The 24,576-nt window shown below is 43.0% G+C and overlaps 1 protein-coding gene across 1 annotated transcript in view; it reads right to left on the bottom strand.

Moving 5' to 3' along the window:
* Positions 1 to 17,885, bottom strand: part of slc12a2 (solute carrier family 12 member 2) — a gene marked incomplete at both ends in the record, with an annotated part of 55,896 nt that extends 38,011 nt beyond the window's left edge. Inside the window, one exon of the mRNA XM_083889298.1 lies at positions 17,301 to 17,885. Within this exon, the coding sequence (XP_083745424.1) occupies positions 17,301 to 17,885 (585 nt within the window). The remainder of the gene's footprint in view (positions 1 to 17,300) is intronic.
* Between the last annotated feature and the right edge of the window lie 6,691 nt (positions 17,886 to 24,576).

Here is a 24,576-nt window from a genome sequence, read left to right as displayed (position 1 = left end):
ATGCCCTCGAGATCAATGTCCACTAATGAGGACAGTGATGTCCCCATCAAAAAATAAATAAATTAATACATTTAAAAAAAAACACTGTCTGATTGTGCAAATTAGTGTTGCTTATTCTGAGAATTCTGAACAGTGAGGGCTATGGGAGAATGGACATCTCTCAGTAGCTCTATAATTAAGTGTTGTAAATTATAAGTGTAGACCCCCCTATCCTATGCCGAGCTAAACTGTGGGAGGGAGGCTGTGCCTGAGCATCACTCGGCATCACTTCACCTGAGCCATCTGTCAACGTCAACACCCCGACCGTGTCCCTACAGTGACTCGGCAATCTGCTGCAATCCGTCTGCGGCAGTTAGACAAGCTGCTACGAGCAAATAAAAAATAAATCCCCTTTTCAGGGCCATTCAGGGTCGTCGCTCTGTTCAAGGTCTAACGTCACAAGAAGAGCGAGAGCCTTCTTCCTCATAAATACTTTATCACTTTTCTTCAAACCCAATCTTTTATCACGTTCCATTCCACAAAGAAGTGACAACAGAAAAGTCTAAATGCTACACAATGGACCTTGGATGGTTCACAAAAACTGATACTAAATCTGTAACATTTCCATTGTACAGTTCCAGCACTACTTGATCGACTCAACTCAACTTTTGTTTTTTCCATGAGGGACAGTAAATGTGAAGTCAACAGACTGGAACTCACTGGAAGAGTCATGAGTTGGCGTCCAACACAAGAATCAAAGCCACCATTTTTTTTTTCTTAAAAACCAGCAAGAGCGCTACAGCGAACAAAAAATACCCAACGGTTCGTCGACGAGGTCGGACATTCCTATGTTTGGTGGCCGACAGACCGAGCAGCAAGTACACCATCCTGCATTGTTGCCTAGAAAAATGACTACCCCTCCCACGTTGAGAAGGTACTATGAAATAATGGAAAACGGCATGAATGATACCCAAACCGAGTAGAATCAAACAGAGCCCAATAGTACCATAACTGTATCATGGAAAAGACAATAGATGTCTGCAATTATTTCTGTGCATTCTGGCATTTCTGGTCAGCAGTTGGTCGTCTTTACCAGGCAGGTCAACAACTGAAAGATAACATGACTTATCTTAGGTAACAGGTATCATATGGGCAGTCAATGATTTCTTTTACAGTTAATTTAAGTGAAAGGCTTAAAATGGAACTGGAATGTTTTAATAATTGGCCGCCAACAAGACCCAGAACTGGGATGCATCGCGAAGCAGCCGCAACAACAACCAATATCACAAACTCAGTTGTTTTGTCACTGTTATTTCTGCTTTTAAAGATAAGGTTTACACCCAGACTTGGTTTAACCCATTGACGCCGGGAAAGCATTGCCCGGATTTCTACCATTAGAGCCGGGAGCGCGGCTGCGTAATTCGACCATTGACGCCAGGAAAGCGGAATTTTCGGGAAGGTATAAGGGTTCCTTGTGACATTGTTTGAAATTTCTTCGAGCAAACATGGAGGTCTTTGACAGCTAAGAGGTTTCTGAAGGCAGTGATTTTGAGGAGTTTCTCGGCTTCGATGACATCATTGCTGAAAACTACTTTTTGTATTGTGTTGTGAATCTGCTACAGAGGCAGAAAAATCAACCATTTAGTAGGCATTGAACCTCAGGTTTTAGAGGTCCTTTCTGAAATATGTTTGACATGTATTTTTTCCAGGCGTTTCAGGCCTTAATGGGTTAATATTGGTGACTTCATGAAATTGTCAAGCCAGTGCAGTTGCCCACAGCTAAAATTACAATAATTACATTACATCTGCTTTTGGCCCAAAAAGAAATGATTGAAACAGCTGGGATCGGTCATTATGCAATAATAATAATACCAAGGTCTTGTGCCCTTGCTAAGGCATCAGGGACACATTCTACCAGAGAGCATCTGCGTGGTTGATTTATAGAAGTGGGTCAGGACTCACGCTTGTCTGATTTTGACACGACGTATTCTCCTTTAACAATGGCGTTCAAGGACTTTGGAGCAAGTACAAAGTTAAGATAAAAACAAAAGTTGCCAGAACAGTTTTGCTTTTCAACATTTAGTTCCAAACATGAGCGCCGAGTCATTCCAGAAAAGATTGTTCCAACTCATTAGAGGTCAAAGAGGTAGCGTCCTATTTAGCCTAATGGCACCGTCATATCTAGTCCATATTTGACGATACGATATCATGCATTTATATTTTAGCGGAAGTTGTAAGTAGTCAATAGTCAATTGTCTGGTTGATGCATCAACTCAAATTGTAGACGCACAAAATTCAACTCAACAACCGTTATGTGGTGTGGCTGAAAGCTCTCTCTGGCGAACACACAGCCCAAGTAGGCAATAATGTCGACAACACAGTACCAGTTAGTGAAAATTAACCACATGGCCGAAGCAACACAAAGACGGGGCTTTGCGCGACAATGACAAAGCAGCGAGAGCTCAGCACAACACACCGCTAACTGTACCGTGACCTACCAAGAAAGGCAATGGTTAAAGCAAACGTATGATACGGTTACATTCCAAAAGAGTTGACTTTGTTGTTCCAAACAAGAACCTTCAACTTCAAGAGCAAAAATGAGCAACCTCACAGCCAGACAGCAAAGAAGGGCAGTGATTCATTTCTGGAGAAAACTGAAAGGCCGTACCGACGACACATTGATGAATTATTCATATAAATTATCAGGACCGACAGAAAATATAATCACAAAATAAATATAGCTCCTGTTTGTGTCAGTGAGGTAAGAGCTGCTGCTGCTGCTGTTGCACCACATCACGGAAAAACAGACCTCACTACAGGCACTTAGTTTTCTGAACAGACGATTGTGTTGGCTTACGTAACGGAGAGCTGCTGAAGTAAGAGCCAAACATGCTGGAGGTGACTCTTTACGGCTACGTTTAAAGCAAGGAGCTCCTGACTGAAGAGGATATGATCATTATTTCCATCGTAATAATCACTATTGTTTGCCTGCCCCATCTTTGAAGACAGCTCTTCAGACACGTGAAGACCATTTTCAACTATTTATGAACAAGTCATTATTGAAATTAATTACCAAGCAAGATCTCATCTGATTAAAAATGAAATTAACAGCCAACGCTGTTCATTTCGTGGTGTTTGGTGTAATATTTCTCAGGATCTCACATGCTGTGTAATTAAGTTTTATACCAGAACAGAGCAAACATCCAATTTAGTGGTAACATAATTAGCAGCAGAGGTCAAAGTACAGGGAAAACAAATGTGAGGCAAGATCATAAACTACATTAAAAAAAATGAACGCAGTCCATCGGTTTGAAAAGTGAAAAGCTGGATGAAGAAGTAGAAGTTGCAAAAATAACTCCATTATAGTGGAAATTTATGGATCTTAACATTTGATTCAATAAGTCAGTGAACATTTTTGAGATTAATGGTACACTTAGAAATAAAAGTGCTAAGTAGAACCATATAAGGTTCTTCGGCTTGTCCTCATAGGAGAACCCTCCAAAAGACCAAGATTATTCAGGAATGTGGTTTTAAAGGGTTCTCTGGATCAAAGTGGTTCTTACTGGAACCATTAGCAGGACCAAGAACCCTTGAAGAACCCTTGAAAAACCCTTTATTTGGGAAAGGGTTTTTCAGAAGCAAATGGTCCCAGGTAGAACCTCAGCCCTTGTAGAAGGACCCTGTTGGAACCCTTATTTCTAAGAGTGTATGGAAGCTCAGCGATAGAGCAAATCGTCTCTCAACTTTAGGGTTGTGGTTGTGGCTCCAATTCCTAACTCCGCCACTCGACATGCCAGTGTGTCCTTGGGCAAGACTGGGAAATGCGCTGCACATTTGCAGATGTGCTTTATGAATTGATTGCTACATAAAATACAGACTATTGAAACTTACTGGCGCTAAAAGGAGCTAATGCAGCTAACGGAGCTAACTGGTAAACGGTGCCTGGACTCCAGTGTCGTGGCACGTAAACATGGTGTATTTCACTAATTTATTACATATAATATATATGATGATTATCAATGCAACAACCTGGTAAAGTCATCACAGATACCTTATCACAATATGTCTCATGACGCCCTATAGATAAACATATTGATATATTGCCCAGTGCTACACTAAACAGTGCTGGAACATCAGTATAAAAACGTCATCTCCTCTTCATAGTAAATCCTGTCGAGTTGGGGAAAGTGAACGCATCACTGTTCCTCAGGTAGGACATCGACGCCACCAGAGTCCGTGATTCAGGATACATTGCGGGGAGCGATCAGGTGTCCATTCCCTCGGACATTTCCCCATTGTTGGAGAGGGGGGGGGGGGAACACCTCCCACCACTATGTTCATTATTCTTTTACTGCACTGAAACTCTCCCAGAGTGCGATTCCCTAGCCGACCGCCGAGGCCCGAGCGGCCGGGGACTCTCACGCTTGCAGAGATTTTGTGTCGAATTACTGGGCTTCGACTCTGGTGTCGGTGTGAAAGAGAGTGGCGAGTGAAGCAGCTGCAAACAATGAGCAGCTTTGTTGCTCGGGCCAGATGATGGCACAAGTGAATGAGACGCAGCTCACAGCTGATCTCTTCTCATTTGGGTGGAAGGGAGTGTTTGTGTGTGTGAAGCAGACACAGGCCTACAGGTTATCAGTATTTATACAGGCTATGACACTATTTACTCTATAATGTTTGAACAGAAGCGTCAACCGATAATCAGATTTAATCCAACGAGCCAACAACCAAAGTTATATTGCACTTAAGTTATGACCCGTTTTTAATGGCACGTCAAAAACAGAGAGCAGGAACTGCAGTAAAGTCAGTAACACAACCCCTCCCCCCCACCCACCACCCCCTCAGGGTTGGTCTGAGGAGTCAGTCAGCTGAGTGTTTGAGGTTCATGTATGAGGTGAAAAGGGGACATTCTAAGGTTCCCTTATGACGGAAAACTTTTACAACTCTGTAAACAAGTCTCCAAAAGGGCCACGGCACCGGCAGTGAAAGGTTACAGGCTGCAAAACTCTTGTTCCAAGTCACATTGTCGTGTATATGAGGATATGAAAGCTCGAGAGAACGTATGTATCGAGCATATAAACAACAGCTGGATAAACAACAGCTGGGTGGCAGAGTTTAGGTGAATTCAAAGCCGTTTAAGTCGTCAGAGCCTCATAAGGTCCCATTATGTGTGGTTTTTTTCTGTCCATGCTTACTGTTGATCATGAGCGATGGTCTACAGGACACTTACAATTGGCTCTTGGTGGTGCGTTCCAGTTGTAGTCGGAACTTGGAATTTCCACAGTCAAAGTAAACGCCCCGTGATTTCCTACTTGGGTAACTCGAAGCAACCCCACCAGCCCTTGATGACCCCCACCAAGATGGCTTCCACCACCCAAAACATTAATTATGTCTATAGATGTATGCAGTATTGGAGGAAAGTGTATGAATGCCAAGTGAAAAATGTTCTGTACCGGTGTCAAAGTTCAAGCTATCTAGCGTTTTATTTCCCTGAATCCTCTCACTTTTTCCCAGCAAGGCTTTTATTGTGAAAATCCTGGCATTTGGTTAAGGAAATAAACAAAAGGGCAGGCCTAGCAGAGTGGATCATCACCCATGGTACATAGCTTTTCCTTCGAGCCTTCACTTCCTGCCTTTTAGTGACGACATAAGCTGCTGAGGCCGATATGTCAGATGCGTCTCCGCATACCGATTCCCTAACTTTACAGAACCCTGGTGACATTTTTTCCAAAAGAGAGACAAAACTAGAGAATTTCTGTCATAAACAATACAATACATTCCGAGAAGGAAAAGCACCATTCTGCCGCAGAGAGAGAGAGAGAGAGTCTGCAGCAACTCAGAAATATGGTCGTCTTGCACGATATACACACACACACACACACACACACACACACACACACACACACACACACACATCAATGTGGTCCGGCCATTAGTGGTCGTCACGTGGAAATTCCTGCAGTTCAAGTTTGCAGACGGAGGATCTAAAAAGGCGAGTTAAACAGGAAGTGGATCTTGTTTCGTGCTTGTTTGACAGTACGACCGTGATGTGATTTTCCCGGGGACTGATTCGCGCGCGACTACAGACGGACTCGCACCTGCAACACAACAACACAATTTCATCATAAATTAGCATTCCAGCGACTAATTTCCATCACTCAAAGCATGTGCTTTGTAAACATGCGTTTACAGAAGTGGGCCGGAGGGAATTATTTTAATGTGGCGACTAAAAGAGAAGCACTCAGACTGCGTGTGTGTGTGTGTGTGGGCACATCCTGCCATGCGGCTCGCACGTGTACACACACACACACACGAGGCGGACTGTAAACATGCACAACAAAAGGACGTCTGTGGATTTTCCATGATGCCGGCCGTGACCTCACAGGAAGCCTCTCTCAGCGTGTGGGAGAGGCCACTGCAGTCGCATCGGAGTGACCTCCAAACCGTTTTTGTTTCTTCCTGTTCCCCCTCCTCCTCCTCCGCCTCCTTCTCCTCCTCCTTAACCACACGCACATCAGATACGCAGACACATGGTGTGTTAACTGATCAACGCACAGAAGCTCTCATTGTCAAAGTGTCCTCGGTTTAAGGTGAACAATTAGAAATTGGCAGCCTTTACTCGCGTCCGGGCAGGTTATTGGAGGAAACGGGGGACGGCCCCTTATTTCCTGTTTTAGAAAATAAGGCAGGCGGAATTTACCACTCCTTTACACATGTTCGAGTCACACAGCAGTGCACAGATTCACTTTTCACTGTGTGAAATCAACAAATACTTAAAAGGGGACATATTATACCCTATTTCTCCAAGTTAACCTAGTTCCCTGGTGTCCTAATGAACATGTCTGTGACATGCTTTGGTCAAAATACCATAAGGATGAAGCACCACAGCAGTTCAATCACCCTGCCAAAACAGCCCTGTTCAGAAGCTCCGTTTAGTAGTATCTCTTTAGGTCCACCTTAAAAAAAAACAGGAAATGACATCAGCCACAGAGGCTACTGGAAGCTAACAGCAGTTAGCATTTGGAAAAGTGATCATTTGCAGGCTCTAGCAGGCACATTGCCGTCATATATCACATGTATCCACTGGACAGATAAATCCTCTGAGGCTGGAAGTTTGTGTAGAACTCTGTGCTGCACTGTGGAGCCAAGAATAGAACTTTTCTCAGACTTCCGGTTTTCGGATACCGTTGCCCTCGCCAGCACTCTTGCGTGTTTTACGGACAAAGCGGAGCTCCGCGAGACAACAATTTCAGGAATTTAGCGCATTGTGACGTCCCAGTGAGCGCGGGGGTCAACATCGCGTGTTTTATTTCCTGTACTTAGACTGAGGAGGACCACAAAAACATGAGTGAGTCATCTTTTTCCACACTTTGCCGACTGATATAAGGATTTAAATCATTAAAAAGTTGATTTTGCATAATATGTCCCCTTTAATGTTAACAGTAACAGTGACGACTCAACACAATTGTGAAAAACCAATAGTGCAACTTAAGCATTTTCCTTCTAGACCCAGCAAAAAATATTCTACCTTTCCTGTACTCTTAATACAATGTCTTACACTTCTGTCATTCTATGTCTAATCTCTGAAACACACACACCAAGATACAGCAGCACGGGATTCATCGTTGTCTACTGATGAAACTCTTTAGCCCGAAATACTCCGAAAAAAGATAAATAAAGGCTACAAATTAAACACACTCTGTGTCCACAGTTCACTGTTGGCTCCAGTACACCACACAAATCGCACCCATTTATTTTAACGAGGTTGTTTTGGTGTTTTGTTAACCTCACCTCGCCTCGCTCACACCGAGACCGGGCCCCGTAAGTGAAAATGTTGCCGTGTTCTTTGTGAATCGATGAGCTCAGCAGTGCTGGGAGCCGCCGCCGCCGACAGTGGCTCTATGTGTGTGTGTGTGTGTGTGTGCAGAGCAGAGTGCTGCAAAAGGGGCGACAGGAAATGTGATCACAGAGGTCATTACTGTATTACTCCTGACTTTTCTCAAGGACACAGCGTTCCGCTTTGGGACGGTATAAAAGGATATTGGACGTCTGCGTGCGTCTAGAGTTACCCTCAGTAGTACACCGAGAAACGTATCATTCCTCGTTACTTACTCACTCGTACGCACTGTAGGATCCGTAAAAAAACAAACATCTTGTTATAAAAGGTGTAGAATACATTCAAATGATGTCAAAGATGACAAGGCCACAGTTCTGCTCTGAGCCAGTTTGGCCTTTGTTGTGCAGCCGTCACTCTCACGGGGATGAAGCGGTTACTGGTTTCACAGTAAACCACTCAAACAGCAACACTGTACAACCACAAACAAACCCCAGTGTTTTCCTCAGCTCCGACAAATCCAACAGTGTGAGACATTTTTTTTACAGCAATATCAAAGTGTTCTCCAGCTAAAGCGTAGAAACTTATTCCTAAACTATATTTTTTGAATGAAGTTAGCTAAAGACACTAAGGTTGCTTTCACACCTACAGTATTTGGTGCGCACCAAACGTGTTTGGTCCCTTAAATTCGGTTCGTTTGCGTAGGTGTGAATGCAATCTTGTTACTTTGGTGTGCACCAAATGAAGTTTCTATTTTGAAAAAACACACAAAACACCAGTTTGTGTTATTTGTGTACAGTTTATTTTTTGTAACTAACTGGGAGTTTTTTGTACAGGAAGTAAGTTTTTATTTGTTTTGAAAGAATAAATGCCTTTGTGTGATCACATTATCACATTATCTTACACAAACTGTATTGTTTTGATGCCATAATTTGCCTTAACACACTATGCATTGTATCAATTTTTGAATCGAGAATCGCATGAATCGAATCGGTTGAATTGAGAATTGATTTTGAATCGAATCGTGACCCTAAGAATCGGAATCGAATCGTGAGCCACCCAAAGGTTCAAATCCCTAGAAAGCAACCAAACTAAATGGGACAAAATGGTATAGTTTAGTGCATTATGGGTATGAGATGAGATACGGGATTACCCCAGAACTATGCCTATGTGAAAGCAAACCGTACCTACGTCCGTTTGCTACATTTTTCCAACTGGTGCAGACCAAACCAATCAAACTATAGGTGTAAAAGCGCTCTTAAACTATTAAAGTACTCAGATCTGGTTTGGGGGCTATAAAAACTGAAACAATAAAAGAAGGGTCTTTACATTATTTTGTGTGCAGACGTCTCCTTTAATGAGAAACAAAAAACACATTCCTTAGAGTCTAATAGGGAAAGTAGCAGAATGGCACACTCTTAGAAATGAGGGTTCCAAAATGGTCCTTCTACAAGGGCTGAGGTTCTACCTGGAACCATTTGCTTCTGAAAAACCCTTTCCCGAAGAAAGGGTTCTTCAAGGGTTCTTGGTAACACTGATGGTTCCAGTAAGAACCATTTTGATCCAGAGAACCCTTTAAAACCCCTATCCTAAATAAAGGGTTTTGAAAGGGTTCTCCTATGAGGACAAGCCGAAGAACCTTATATGACTCGACTTAGCACTTTTATTTCTAAGAGTGCAGTGCAAGTATCCACGTAGACCTTTAAACCCTAGGAAAAGCATTAATTGTGGTAACTGTTTAGTGAAAACTAAAATGTATCTTTATTTACACACTGATTACCATATTCACAAAAAGCATCATGGACCTACTGACCCTGTGAAAGATGTCTCGGGCCTTTCAGACACAGTGGAGCTTCCACACTGGAGCGAAACTAAGGGGCAAAATCAATATTTAAGCATGTGTTTATGCTCGGCTACTTCAGACTGAACAAATCTGCCCTGTCACCCTTTCACTCCTGGTTTGTCAATATAGACCAACCACACACTGCTGTTAATGAGGCTCCTGGCTATTGAGAGCAGCAATTTCCCCGCATAGCGAGCCCATCCATCACGCCAAACAAGGCAAATGTAGTATTATGTATGCCGCAAAGCCACAGAGGTTTGATGACGAACCTAAAGTATTCGTGCATCATCGAAGAAAAGTGGAGGAAAAGTGGAGGCACCAGACTCACAACAGTGAATAACTTATCGATTGAACAAAAGTCCACGGGCTACGGTCAATTAGTACAGTGGAATTTCCATTCTGCATTTTGGCGTGGGCATGCCATAGAAGAGAGCGGAAAACTTTTTTTAATGTTGGACTTGATAACGTGGAAACGCCAAGGTCACCGTGACCTCCAGAACAACCACAAAGTCCACAGCTATTTCCAAGATATGAAGCCAAAACAGTGCTGCCCCTATGAATACGAGAAGCCGACCACGGCAGCTAATTAAATCCTGTCATCTATCAGTTGATAGATACCCCCCCCACCCCCCCAATACTGGACTACATTAAAGCCTAACATATTCCGAGCAGGAAGACAACAGGAGCCCTCTTTCAGCTATACAACCTTACAAACACAAGACTTTTCATCACCAACTACTTGACGGCGGGATATTGGAACAGTTCATCAGCTGTTTCGGCTTATTAAGGAACACTGAAGGGATCCCGTTTCATGGTTTTTCATTCATACAACACAACACTGGGCAGGTGATCTTGACTTGGACAAAGGCATCCTGCTCATGTTGAGGGACCTGTCGTGTAAAATCCAGAACCCAGCCATTACCTGCGTCTTCAAGTGCTGACCCGACTGGACCCTGCGCAGGTAAACCTTGGACTATAGGGTTGTCACATTGGAAAAACCTGTTGACGGTTTTCCAATTTAACGGCCTAGAACAGCAACAACTGAGATATATTGTGATCTTGGCATGTTCCATTTAAAATCAATATTGGCTGATCCCAATATTGGGCAGATAATATGAAAATATAAGAAAATGCAAGCAAAATCGCAAAAACCTGCTAGCTCCTCAAGTGATTTAACTTTTGGAAAAAGATGCAGCCCTACTTGGTGGTCAAGACCATAACTTGACCTGTGACACAACGCTATGAAAAGGGACCAACCCCAACCCTTACCCTAACCTAACCTAACCCAGTTGGTTTGGTTCAGTTCTGGGCATCAAGCTAAAGCTATAGCCTGGACATTTTAAATAACAACATATAATGAACCCAAACATTTTTTACACTATCCTATACCACTACACCAAGCTCAAGATCAACAGAAAGAAAACTTTTGGCATTTTGCTCCATCGCTGCATTGTAGATCCATATACAGTGACACTTTTTGCACTATTGTGTCATAGCATGCTCACACTAGTGCCCATAAAGCGAGGGAGGAGCTGCCTTCTATTCCATGGAAAGGAGCTGTATGCAAAGAGGGTGTAGTAGAACTGCCCTGTGATCAGTCTCACTCACTCATTCACTCAATCACTCGTGTCCTACTTCTGCATCACTCTCATGTGTTAAAGCACATTGACTAACACATACAACACACTCCCCATCAGTCCACACTGACAGGCATGAGAAGAATTTGTGCATTTCATTGACAAATTCAGTCTCTTACGCTGGGTTAATGCGAGTCATCTATCTATAAAGCAAGTTGTGTCGGATCGACCAATCCTTGATTTTCAGTCATTTTAATTTTCGCTGATTTATCACGCTACACCAAACGATTCACCTGCAAACACCGAGTCAAAAAAAAAATGTATTTGTTGTACATAGTGTACAAGCTCAAAACTTTAAGGACTGATGAGTATTTTATTGCAATACAATACATAGTTTTACCGTGAGGCCACAATGGACGTGGTTCTATACTACTACCTGCTGCATCTTCTCAATGCGCACATCATTTTCTTTTTCTTAAAATAACTACTTCTGTATCTCATCATATCTCAATGTGTGTACATCCATGTCTTACCCAATATACACTTTGTATACGAACACTACACAAGAGTACACACCTCTTTGTACGCCCGACCTTCTCACACAGCCTCATTTGGCCATTACTGAAAAATCACCTTCAGCTCCCACTATAAGGAATGACATGAAAACATTTATCATAGTATCAGTGGCTAGCTACTAGCTACCACCAGGGGGGATGCACTATGTTCTTTTTCATATCATTAAATTGCAACCACGAAGCCAACGATGCAGGCTTATAGTAATAATGAGCAGTGACTGAACACAGTGACTCACTTCTTCTCGACAGCAGTAATTTGCTTCATGAGCCGGAGTGAAAAAGAAAAAAAAAAAAACTCTAGTCCTCAGTGAATTTGCAGCTAATTACTACTGATAACATCTGAATGAATTCACTAAGTGAAGGCGAGATAACATTTTCACTTCTTGATACGGAAATAAACCCTCTAAGAGAAAAGTCCCCCGGCATGAACAGCACTGCACTTCAGTGCACGCTGCTCACGAAGGATGCGTTTTGCAACCCTTAATACAGCAACAGCCGGCATAATCCATTGGGTGTTGCATCACATCCTGTGTACCTAAGTGGACATGCAATTTCCAGTTGTAATAGAGCGGCTCTGGGCAGTAAATGTCTGCGTAGATGCGCGCAGGTTAGCCTGCAGAGCACAATTTGTGCTTTGTTTGGTTAATAATTTGGAATGACAACATCATAGGACTAAAGAATCAACAGGTATGGATGCACAAAATTGGAATTTCTTTTTCTTTTTGCCGACATATCGGGAGTGCTACACTCTTAGAAATAAAAGTGCCAAGTAGAACCATATAAGCCTCATAGGAGAACCCTTTTTCCACCTGGAACCCTTTTGGAGGGTTCCACCAAGAACCTTTTTAAAACCCTTTATTCAGGAAGAGGGTTTTAAAGGGTTCTCTGGATCAAAGTGGTTCTTACTGGAACCATTAGTGTTACCAAGAACCCTTGAAAAACCCTTTCTTTGGGGTTAGGGTTTTTCAGAAGCTAATGGTTTCAGGTAGAACCTCAGCCCTTGTAGAAGGAACCTTTTGGAACCCTTATTTCTAAGAGTGTGGGACAGATAACTAATGCCAATATATATGCAAGTGCCTCCCTGTGCCCAACTCTCTTCTGAGGTGAAATAAACAATACTTTGCATATCCATGATATATATAAATTAGAAGTTTTCTTCATTCAGGTCATGAATACGACAAGGTAGTCTTTAAATTCATGAAGCATAATTGTTGTCGTCAGAACTGGAACAGAATCAAATTGAAAATACCAAAAATTAATGTCTATTACCCGACATCCTATGATGGATGACATCTGCACAGTTTAATCTCGTCATTGAAAGATAACTAGAGTGTAAGACGCAGTAAAATGTGCCGTGTTGTTTACGTCCCAATCATTGTCATTCCAACCGTCATATCTCACAGCGGAATGTTAACATGACATTCCACGCTTCCCTTGAACAAGCCTGATATTTCGACTCACTGAATTGTTAAGCGACAAAACAAAGTCAGTGGTACGAACGCTTTAATTTAAACGACAACACCTGCTGCGCCGCGTTTCATTTGCAGCTGCTCGTCGAGCCGAGGCAAACGCAAACAACCAGAAAGCAAATATGAGTAACTGGTTTTCAAAGGCCTTCATTTTTGCACGTCCACACTACAAATGCTACCATGGAGTCTTCAAATTAAGAGCTAGAAATACGGAGAACCAGACATGACATAGGGGGGGGGGGGGAGCAATTTGTGGCCATGAACACAACATCAACAACTTGGTAAAAAAAATGGAGCACACCAAAGTAGAGTTAGAAAGATATTCACAAATGCACCATTAAAAGCTAGCAATACTAGATTGATCCGAGTGCAAGGACCGTGTACTATCACAGTGTATTATCACTTACAGTACCACTGCGACGTTTACATGAACACTGGTCTTTTTGATGACCAATTAAGATTCTAGCGTGTTGTCTAGATCAATAGGATTCAAAATACGTTTCAACAATGTTTTGTTTCCATGTTATTGTTCACTCCAGTAACTAGAAAAGCACTCGGAGAGCGCAGACTTCCACCAAGGCAGCTCAGCCCCCCACGGATCATGCCCAAAATTTAATCACTTGTTCCTGGTCCCATTGCGGGCATTTCCTGTTCAGTCCTCTTGCTCCCATTTTTGCTTAACTTGCCCTCAAATATATTTAATAATAAGTATTCCGTGGTTGTGTCTGGGGCTCCATAATTGTCCGATGCAACCAAAAAAACCAAAGGGAATACTTGTGTGCCTCCATAGCTCTGGTAAACCCAGGTGCTTTCTAGTCCCTGATCAGTCATCTGACCTAAATAATACATGATGCCTCCACGATGCCCAAATCAACTATCATTATCAAAACTAGCAATTTAATCCACCAAAAAGATAACTCCAGGGAGTATTACGGAATACTGATAATCAAAACTATAATTGTAACAAAACAAATATCTACTTAAATTATTAATAACAACACAATCAAACCAATACTTAAATATCTAACAGACAAATAGCTCCTACAAAAACGTATGTAAAAGCAGTCAGTAAACGTCCTGGTGGGTTATTTAAAACTCCAGTCCGTGACTGCTGTCTGTGCTGGAATGTAAAACATGTAGGCTAAACCAGCATGTGACCACTTGAACAGTATACAGAGAAAACGGACGGGGGGCCCCACGTGGCCCTCTCACAAATCAATGTAAACAGCTAGTCTTAGCGCAGGACTGCAGCCCCATTTGCACTTACAAATGTGGCAGCGCCTCACCACAATTCATAATAACGTAACTTGTGTATTCGTCACTTCAGCGACAACCCGACTTTCCACTGTTTTCTGCGGTGATAACGCAGGTGATACACGATCATAGCTGTGACGGAGGATTTATCCCAAGGCCAGGGGCAAGTTTGTACAAACAATTTCTGGTTAAACAAGAATTATTAAGTCACTATGCAGACTTTTTGTTCTTGGAGAATCTCGTTTATGTTCATTAGATCACTCACAAATGGAGATACAGCCATGGACTAGCCAGGGACAAAGACTCCAAACTGCCCCAAAATATCCCTCTAGTAAATTAATTAATTAATTAATTAATTAATACATTAATAAACTCATTAATTAATTAATACACTCATTAAATAATTAATAAACTCATTAAATAATTAATTAATTATAGAATTAACTTGTTAATTCATTAATCCATTAATTCATGTGTTTAGATGACCATATACTATCAACCATGTTGGGCTGCCTTGTCACTTCTAAAAGTTAGAAGTGCATTTCTCAAAAGAAAAAGCACTTGAGATCATCACTTTTAAAAAGAGATTGTGTACAACATGTCATGAATGCCTCCTATTCATAGGCTTAATGTTTACAGTGCGAGTCATAAGAATAGCCCTCAATCGCAGAATGAGTAACCAGCGCAGAAAATGCATCACAGCCACGGTGCGTTAGCGGAGCTAAACTGCTGCCGTTGGCCCACTTTGAAGTTTATCCAAATCTAACCTTGACAATTAAAAAAGGCATCTCAGCGTCTGATAAACACACTCCAGTTCTGGAAATGTGTGCAGACCACAGCAATGACACGGATAACGGAGGTATTTTACAGTTCCTGTTGCAAAAAATAAATAGTCTACGACAAAAGCTGCAGCGTGACATTATGACCCACTTAACCATATTAAAAAAAGAGCTTTTCAAAGATCTTTATTGGCTACTTGTGGCTTTCTTTTCATGTTACTTTTAGGGCTTTCCAATAAAGGCATATTGCAAAAAGACATATTTGTTCTGCAATGTTGTTGTACAGGCAATAACACTGATAATAAACAGACAATTTTGATTCCATTATATTATTAAAAGTGTCAGCGGTTAGTGCTTAACATTCTTCAGCGTCAACTTGCTAAAACAAAATAAGGTTGCAACGATTATTCTATCAACTATTTTTATTTAGACTTTTGAGATTTTGGGGGCTTTTGCTTTTAATGTACATGACAGTGAAGAGAGAGGTCAAACACAGGTCATAGGGGGCACCAGCTCCACCAACTGAGCTATAATCTATCCAGTAGTTATTTGAGAATCAAAACATAGTTCTTCTTAAATGTCTTAAATGTCTACGTTCTGTTCTCTATATCCCCAAAGATAAATAAATAAATCACGATTTCCAGGTTTTAAAACAATGTTTCGAACATTGTTCCACATTTTAATAGATAGATTTTGTAGCATTGGTGCAAAAACGCCTCTGTTAATTCAATTCAAAATGTCGGCCTTCCTGTAGGATTCACAGGACACTTGTCATCGACTTTTATTTACAGCACAACCTCATGAACACGTGTACCAAGTTTCTTTCGTGTACGTTAAACCCGACAGGAGATCGACCTACTAGGACGACTGTAAACACTGGATAAAACAGGGTCTCTGCAGGTTTCAACAAGTCAAATTTAAGACCTTTTTAAGACTTTTTCAAGACCATAATGAATACAGTTTAAGACCCATTTCAAATCCGTACTGACAAAAAAGTACGAAAGACATGAAGGAAAATTGGAGCCGCAAATTGTTGAACTTGCAATCCAGCATAGCTGTGGGCTTTCACTAAGTTTTCTCCGCTGCTATGCTAAACTGTAAAACACTGCGGTGCGCGCCCATAGCACACTAGCTAGTGGTGCTCGATAAATTCTCACCGGGCAGCACAGGTGGCCTACTGGCACCTAACTGGCAACCCATGGTTGCTCTGCAGCTGAGACTCTACTGACTGCAATGATTGGTAAACGGCGGTAGGTGGAGCCACATGCCAAAACGTGATTTAAAAACATAAAACATGATTTGCAGTCTGCAAAATATTTTTTTTAATGCAAATATTTTGTCTGTACTGTTGTCGTTGGTGAGTTCAGTTTGTTATATGAACATTATTCCTGAGTCTCTGTGACATATAAGGAGGATTTTATGGCCAGTTAAATTCAAATTATTGGATTTAAGACTTTTTAAGACCCCGCAAAATGCTGATTGGGACTGAATCTGTATCTCATACAACGACACTTCAAAAACTATCCCTTTAAATACAGTTGGTGGAAACACGTGTACCGACAAGTAAATAGATAGAAAAGTATTTGTGAGTCACACACACATGACAAAAGCCAACCAGTGAAAGTGTAAAGTTGTCTTAATGAGCTGATGACTCATAAAGTGATGGAACCACACAGACAACAGACGTCTCCCCGAAATCCAAGCTCTCAAATCGGTCAAAAATGTGTCCAAAAAAACAAAAAAAAGGAGGTGAGAGACTAATGGAAAGACAACATGCTGCTTCTATTTGCACACATGCACACACTGACTGCCAAGATCGGTGCACAACACATGGTTGGGATTAGAGAAAGGGGCTGTAATGTATGTAGTGTGTGAGGATTGTAGACTTTCCTTATTAAGATTACACACATTTTGGGATTTTTGCAGCCCACGCTGTCTGCACAAGCACCATGTGTGTGTGTGTGTGTGTGGAGGGAGGGGGGGGGCTTACCTTGTCCAGCTCGTCGTGCAGCTCTGACAGGGTGGGTCTGATGAGTTTCTCCCCCAGTGGCGCTGCCGTCTGCCGGTAGAAATCGATGTTTGGCACCGCATCGATGGTGTTGTGGCCAAAAGTCCTCAGGTAGTAAGTGTTGGTCTGGGTGTCGTAGTGGTAGTGATGCTGGCCGCCCGTGGACGAATGCAAGCTGGTCTCGCTCATCACCGTGTCCCCGTTCTGGTGTCCGTCGGCCGGCGCCGCCTCCGGGGAGCCCGCGTCGCTCGCTCCGCTCGGGTCCGCGAAATTCACCACCCGAAACCGGCCCTTCGCCTCCTCTTCGCCGGCAGCGGGGTCGCCACTACTCTGACCCGCCGGGGTGGCCTTGTCGCTGGACGTGGCGGCGGCGGCGGCGGAGGAGGACGCGTCGTCGGAGCTCGGCGACTTGTCCTCCGTCGTGCCGGCTGCCTCGGTCACAAGGTCCACCTGGAAGCGACTCTGACTGGGAGTCTGACCCAGCGGCCTCTGCCCCGCATCGGGGGCTAGAAGCTCGCTCTCCGCGGCGGCGGCGGCGGCGGCGGCGCTCTCTGCCGGGGCGGACATGGCACAAAAGGCACCGGTTACTGTGATAAAAAAAAAAAAAAAGAGGAAAAACAAGCACAAGGATAAACCACGCTATTGGTGTGTAAAAAAAAAAAAAGAAAAAACTTAAATGGAAGGAAGTATAAAAGCCCGGGAACAAAAAAAACTGCTCCGCCGAGGCAGCAGCTGCTCGCTAGCTAACCGAGAAGACTACACACACACGGGGGGGAACTTTCAGCCCGTCTTCTCCGTCCGTTCCCCGACAGTTAATCCAAGCTCCACAGCGACTTGTGCTGCACTGAACTGAAGCCCCCGTCAACCCTCTGTCGTCTCAGCGCCTTTTCGGACAGGATGCTGTCGCCGACCTTGCCGCAGCTCCGCCTTAGTCTCCCGGAGCTGCCCTCCCGCCTGCTATTATACACACACTGCAGTCGGCAGCATCACACGGGAGGAGGAGGGGGGGGGAGAAAAAAGGGGTGGGCTTCCGCTGTGAGCGACCACGCGAGATGTCAGGAGGATGGGAGGAGGAAGGGGGAGGAAATATCGCGAGAAGACATCACCAATACCGAAAATAGCAGGCGTGACGTCCTCGTCCTCCTCCTCCCTGTAGGAGGATGATCTGAGGAGGGGAGGAGAGAAGAGAGGAGGAGGAGGAGGAGGAGGAGGAGGAGGTGAAACTGCATCAACAAAAGCCCACAAACACAAAGGTGTTTCCGAGGACTTTCGGGGGGCTCGGGAAACAGAATTTAATTTATTCACCACACCTTTGCCGTAGGGCCCCACACTACACTGATTCATCCAATACATTGCACCAGTTTTAAATGTAGATGGATGTGAATTAGAGGAAAATGTAGATAATAACAACAACAACAACACTGTAGCATCAAGCACAGCAACTCAGACTGATTAGTAATGTAGTAAGGATGGGGTGATATACAATATCGTTGCACATTAAAGGTATGTTAGAGGTATGTTAGTCCGACTAAGACTAGATCGATTTTTTTAGAGCGACTTAGTCTGACTATAATCAGACTTTTAACATGCATGTGAACACACTGACTGTCAAATAGGGAGGAAACCAGGTCACTTTAAGCAACTGTCATCTCCTATAATGTATATTGAAAGGTGCGTTATGTAATAAATAAATCTAAAGTAACTGTAAAATCCTCCTAATATGTCACAGAGACTCAGGAATAATGAGGTATGTTAGTCCGACTAAGACTAGATCCATTTTAGCTGGACTAAGATGTTTACCTAAGACTTTGTCGGACTATAATCAGACTTTTAACATGCATGTAAACACACCGACTGTCAAATAGGGAGGAAACCAGGTCACTTTAAGCAACTGTAATCTCCTAAAATGTATATTTAAAGGTGCATTATATAATAAATTTAAAGCAACTGGCCATAAAACCCTCCCTAATATGTCACAGAGACTCAGGAATAATGAGGTATGTTAGTCTGACTAAGATTAGATCCGTTTTAGCTGGACTAAGATGTTTACCTTTGACTTAGTCTGACTATAATCAGACTTTTGACATGCATGTAAACACACTGACTGTCAAATAGGGAGGAAAACAGTTCACTTTAAGCAACTGTAATCTCCTAAAATGTATATTTAAAGGTGCGTTATGTAATGAAATCTAAAGCAACTGGCCGTAAAATCCTCCTAATATGTCACAGAGACTCAGGAATAATGAGGTATGTTAGTCCGACTAAGACTAGATCGATTTTAGCTGGACTAATATGTTTACCTTAGACTTAGTCGGACTAAAATCAGACTTTTAACATGCATGTAAACATGTAAACCCCTTTACTGAATAAAGGGCTTTTAAAAGGGTTCTTGGTGGAACCTTTATAAAAAGATGCGCACAGGGCATACAATTGGAACGGAATGGAACACAAAAGGTATAACCCATGACATAGCGATTTATTTTGATCTACCACAAGGGGGAGCCTGCGTTATTTCCAGTCATTCCACGTCTAATTCGAGATTTTATATGTTTTATATTCAAATGTTTCACAAAAAATATGTATCCAATGAGCAACTGGGTCATCTTTCAAACGAAAGGTTGTGGGGTTTGATTCCCAGCTCCGCTAGTCAAAAGTTAGCACTGCACACACTGGTGCCTCTTCGGACAGTTGCGTGATCAACAGCTAGACGAAACAGACATTCCTTGATATATGTAGATATACAGAGATCGATAAATTGGCATTTTTAGCGATATATCGGTCACATTTCTGTACCTACAGTAAATCTCTTGCATTTCTTATCCGAACAACGTCAAGTCACCGCCGAGTTTGAAGTCTCCGTTTGAAGACCGGATGTTCCTTTCATCTATAGATGGATAACGATGAATAAAGCGGTGCTTTTAGCTGTGTATCCGTCGCGTTCTACCTAAATCGCTTGCATGTCTTATCCAAACAACATCAAAGTCGACACGCGTGTTCTTAGTAATTCAAATTAGAAACTGACCCGCTGGTGTTTGATATGACACTTTTATTTGTTTAAAGGTGCATTATGTAATAAATCAACCCTCCTAATATGTCACAGAGACTCAGGAATAATGTTCATATAACAAACCGAACTCACCAACAACAACAGTACAGACAAAATATTTGCATTAAAAAAAATATTTTGCTGACTGCAAATCATGTGGCATGTGGCGCCACCTACCGCCGTCTACCAATCGTTGCAGTCAGTAGAGTCTCAGCTGCCGAGCAACCGCGGTTTGCCAGTTAGGTCAGGAAACGAAACCTAAAAGACCTCGGTATTTTGAATTTGAGTGAAGTAACCGTTTTTGGCCACATTCTTACATATGGCGCCTTTAAATTCAGTCTCTAAAAACCCTAGTAAAGCATATTTTTTATCAGTAGAGTGAAATTCTCGGTTTGGCTGTGGTAAAATATTGGACGTAGAAAATGAAGATGTATATTGAGCCACAGGAACAGATGTGTTATAGTTCAAAGGAACAGTTGACTGGTTTAAAGGTTACAGCTGGTGTTTATGCTCACCTCCATTTCCTGGACCTAAACCCCACCACCACCTTATTTAAAACACTGCTTCAACCATTTCCTTGTAGTATCTAATACTAACAGATGTAAACAAATACACAAACACAAATGCTTACTGCCAGTCTCAAGTAAAATCAACCCCCTAATGGGAGAAGCTGAAAGATGTTTAATTTCCAGTTCACACTCATTTACATGCATGAGTCCCAGTCAAAAGTTAGGCAAAACCTGGCCAGAAGATGACACATAGCAAGTAAAGGGGAAGAACATGGGGTACGTTGTGTGAAAACCTCGTTCAAAATGTTGACCAAAGTCATTTCAAAGTTATGAGCTGAGCCTACAATGGCTGAAGGACAGGGTGGAGGAAAAATACCTGTAGCTTTCATCTTATAGCTCACAAGCAGGCGTCGGTGTTTTGGATTCACTCTGCTTCCAGAAACAGTAAACAGTTCCAAGCCACCGCAAAGCACTGGCAGTGAGCACGGCCTTAAAGTAGCATTAAAAACCAGAACTGTCCCTTTAATCTGTATCTTCAACGATATCGTAATTGATTTACAGTCCTAAAACTAAGGATTTTAGGCTTAAAATACACTAATCAAGCAATGTGAACATGTTTTTTTTAATCATGTTTTTTTCTTGAAGTAGTTGTAATTAACTTAAAGCTCACATAGAGTGGTCCTGTTGCACATATATGTGAGTTATGGAGGTCTACTTACATACATTGACTTGTTTTTATGGTCAAAAGCCTCCTAGTTGCTGTAAACGAGCCGATATAAATCTCTCCTCCCTGAAGCTCTCGTCAGTAGCGCTAGCTCTCAGAAGCGCAGCTCCCCCCTCTGGAAGGGTGGAAGCACTGCAACTGATTATCAAAACATGTGATAACCCCTAACTCTAACCCCCAACCCGAACCCCTAACCCTTACCCTAACCCCCTAACCCTTACCCCAACCCCAACCCCAACCCCAACCCCAACCCTAACCCACCCACATAGAGTCAGAAGACACTGTCGCTCGTGAAACACCTCCACAACGGACGTACTTCTTCTTCTGCTGTACCATTTACACAACCGGATGTGCCCGGACTAGTACCCGGAGCAGGAGGATCTGCTGTTCAGGAGAACCGCTGTTTAAGTAACCAGACTGGGGGTGGTTTGATCGACCCCTGCTTCTAATTACGACGCCTAACCCTCATACATAAGTGAGTCTTGGGCGGTGTGGCCTCTCCAAGCCTGACCACGACCAAGGCCATTACTTCCTACCAGTGGAGAGCCTCCGCCCTGACCCTTGACCTCGTCCTGGAGGTCTTCCGCTCAACACCGTCCACCTTATGTCGTTCGGCCGGGCCAGCCGAGGCCGTTGCCCAGGGGTTGGCACATGGATCCAGACGTTAGAGGCTTCAGGGGGTGGGAGAGGAACCGGTATGCTAGCCACTCTACGGGACCAGAGTGCAGCTGCTAAGCTGTAATAACTCAGTCGGCTTTTGACGTATAGGTCATAGATAGATGAAACAATGCGTCATTGAACTGCACATGATGTCATTTTTCCAAAACTCATTATCACTTATAATATGATGGGGGAATAACGTTGGGGATCAATATAAGCTCTAAATCTGTCTCTGTAGTCCCATTATACCAGCAGAGATGGGATGACGTGTTTTTGCTGCACTCGCTTGGCGGAAAGAAATTATTGCAGGTTTTGAAAGGAGATGACCCTGATGTTTTCCCCAGTGGTAAAGGAATTATGGAGATGCATAAGTGGGGGCTAATGAAAGTAAAACAGTAGGATTGACCCCCCCCCCGTCCCCCATCAGGGGTCAGGTTTCAATCTATGGACATCTGTGTCTTCAGAATGTTGATACTTTGAAAAAAGGCAATTACAAAGAACTGGGTCAATGTCACCAAATCTCTCTCTCAGCTCCAAATCTTCTTCGGGTGAGATTTGCAACAAGCGTTGCGTTGCAAGGATTCAGGGATTTGTTCTTGTTCCTCTCAACAGATCCTCTCGAGCTCTGACAGTGTGGAGGATGTGGATTGTCCGTGGACAGACACTCTCACGCGTCTGCTGCAGAGAAACCGGGGGTGGATTCAAGTCAAATTCAGCATCATCGGCTTTGTGTTTCAAGATGTGTCACTTTTTCACACTTCGCAATACGAATCAAGGCAATCGGACAATTTGCAAGAGTCAGAGTCTGACTATGTATACATGTGGAGGAGAAAATCGACGAATTGGCCGAACGCGTCTGGCGCTGTATCGCTCTGTAAGCTAGTGCTTGACCTTTACGTCACAGAAAAAAGCAACGGTGAGCTGGACGGTGCTGAGGTTCTGTATGTTTGGTATCTGCCGTACATGTCGTCAGATGGAGCATGGCTCTTGTAGTAGTGCTACAGCACTTCAGTTTATACATCGTCTCGTTCTACTAACAGTTTAAAGACAGAGGGGGACATTTTGGTGCGGAACGCCGAGTCCCCACTCCAGTCCGACTAAGTGTACACATGCAGGAGTAATCAGACTACACTCTTAGAAATAAAAGTGCCAAGTAGAACCATGATATAAGGTTCTTCGGGCTTGTCCGCATAGGAGAACCCTTAGTGTTACCAAGAACCCTCTTAAAACCCCTTATTCGGGAAAGGGGTTCCAAAGGGTTCTCTGGACCAAAATGGTTCTTACTGGAACCACCAGTGTTACCAAGAAAACCTTGAAAAACAAATGGTTCCAGGTAGAACCTCAGCCCTTGTAGAAGGACCCTTTTGGAACCCTTATGTACCACAGATAGAAGTGTGGATAAGGGGCGAACCAGTTTCAAGCTGGAAAAGACCATTAAATGGCAAAAATAGGAAAAATAAAACAGTTAAAGGGGAAATAAGTAGTTTATAGTGCCATCTAGAGGAGAGGCTGAAATTTACAACAAATACCTGCTCCTCTGCTCACCCCCTCCCTTCCCTGAGCGCTACGGTATCCGCAGCTGGTCAAATGTCGTCCTCGTCGTCTTTCTCCGTGTCAGCAGATGAGGTTCGTGAGGCGAGGGAGAGGGCGGAGCTACCACGGCCGTAGCAGACGAAGCAGAGAGAGAGGAGGCGGGACTTCCGCTACAAGTAAAGAGACGCTTGTTTTGTTCTCTCGCGTTTGTCCTTACAGGCTCCGGTAGAAACATGGCGTCTCGCTGCTAACAGTGGCTATGCAACCGCGGTCCGCGGTCATGTTATTTTACATGACTTTTTGAAACACTACGAAAATGAAACAAAAGCTATTATACAGCGACTAGACAATGCAGGAGCACATAATATGTATAAAAAAGTGGATTTTGGGTAATATAAACCCATAAATACTACATATTGTACCTTTAACTTATATGGCATTGTGTCCAAATAACTTGACAACTTTACGATGTGTCATATTTATGTTTTAGTTTCTTCAACTTAGGGCTGGGCAATATATCGGAAATGTATCTTTATCGAAATTTACGACGATAATCGACGTCATTTTGACGTCAAAAAAAAAAGAAAACAAAATAAAAGTTGTTTTTGGCTATGTAGGTAGGCAGGCTAACTGTATGTTCATGTCCCTTTAAGACACTCGGACACTTACAGTATATATCAGGCGAATGGTCAATTACGCAACTTATCGTTCATTTATCGTGACTGAGGTGAGCTGCTCAATATATCGTGATATCGATTTGAGGCCATATCGCCCAGCCCTACTTCA

The sequence above is a fragment of the Microchirus variegatus genome (assembly GCF_963457635.1).
Source record: "Microchirus variegatus genome assembly, chromosome: 1".
NCBI classification, from domain to species: Eukaryota; Metazoa; Chordata; class Actinopteri; order Pleuronectiformes; family Soleidae; genus Microchirus; species Microchirus variegatus.
This window is presented reverse-complemented; position numbering and strand designations above follow the sequence as displayed.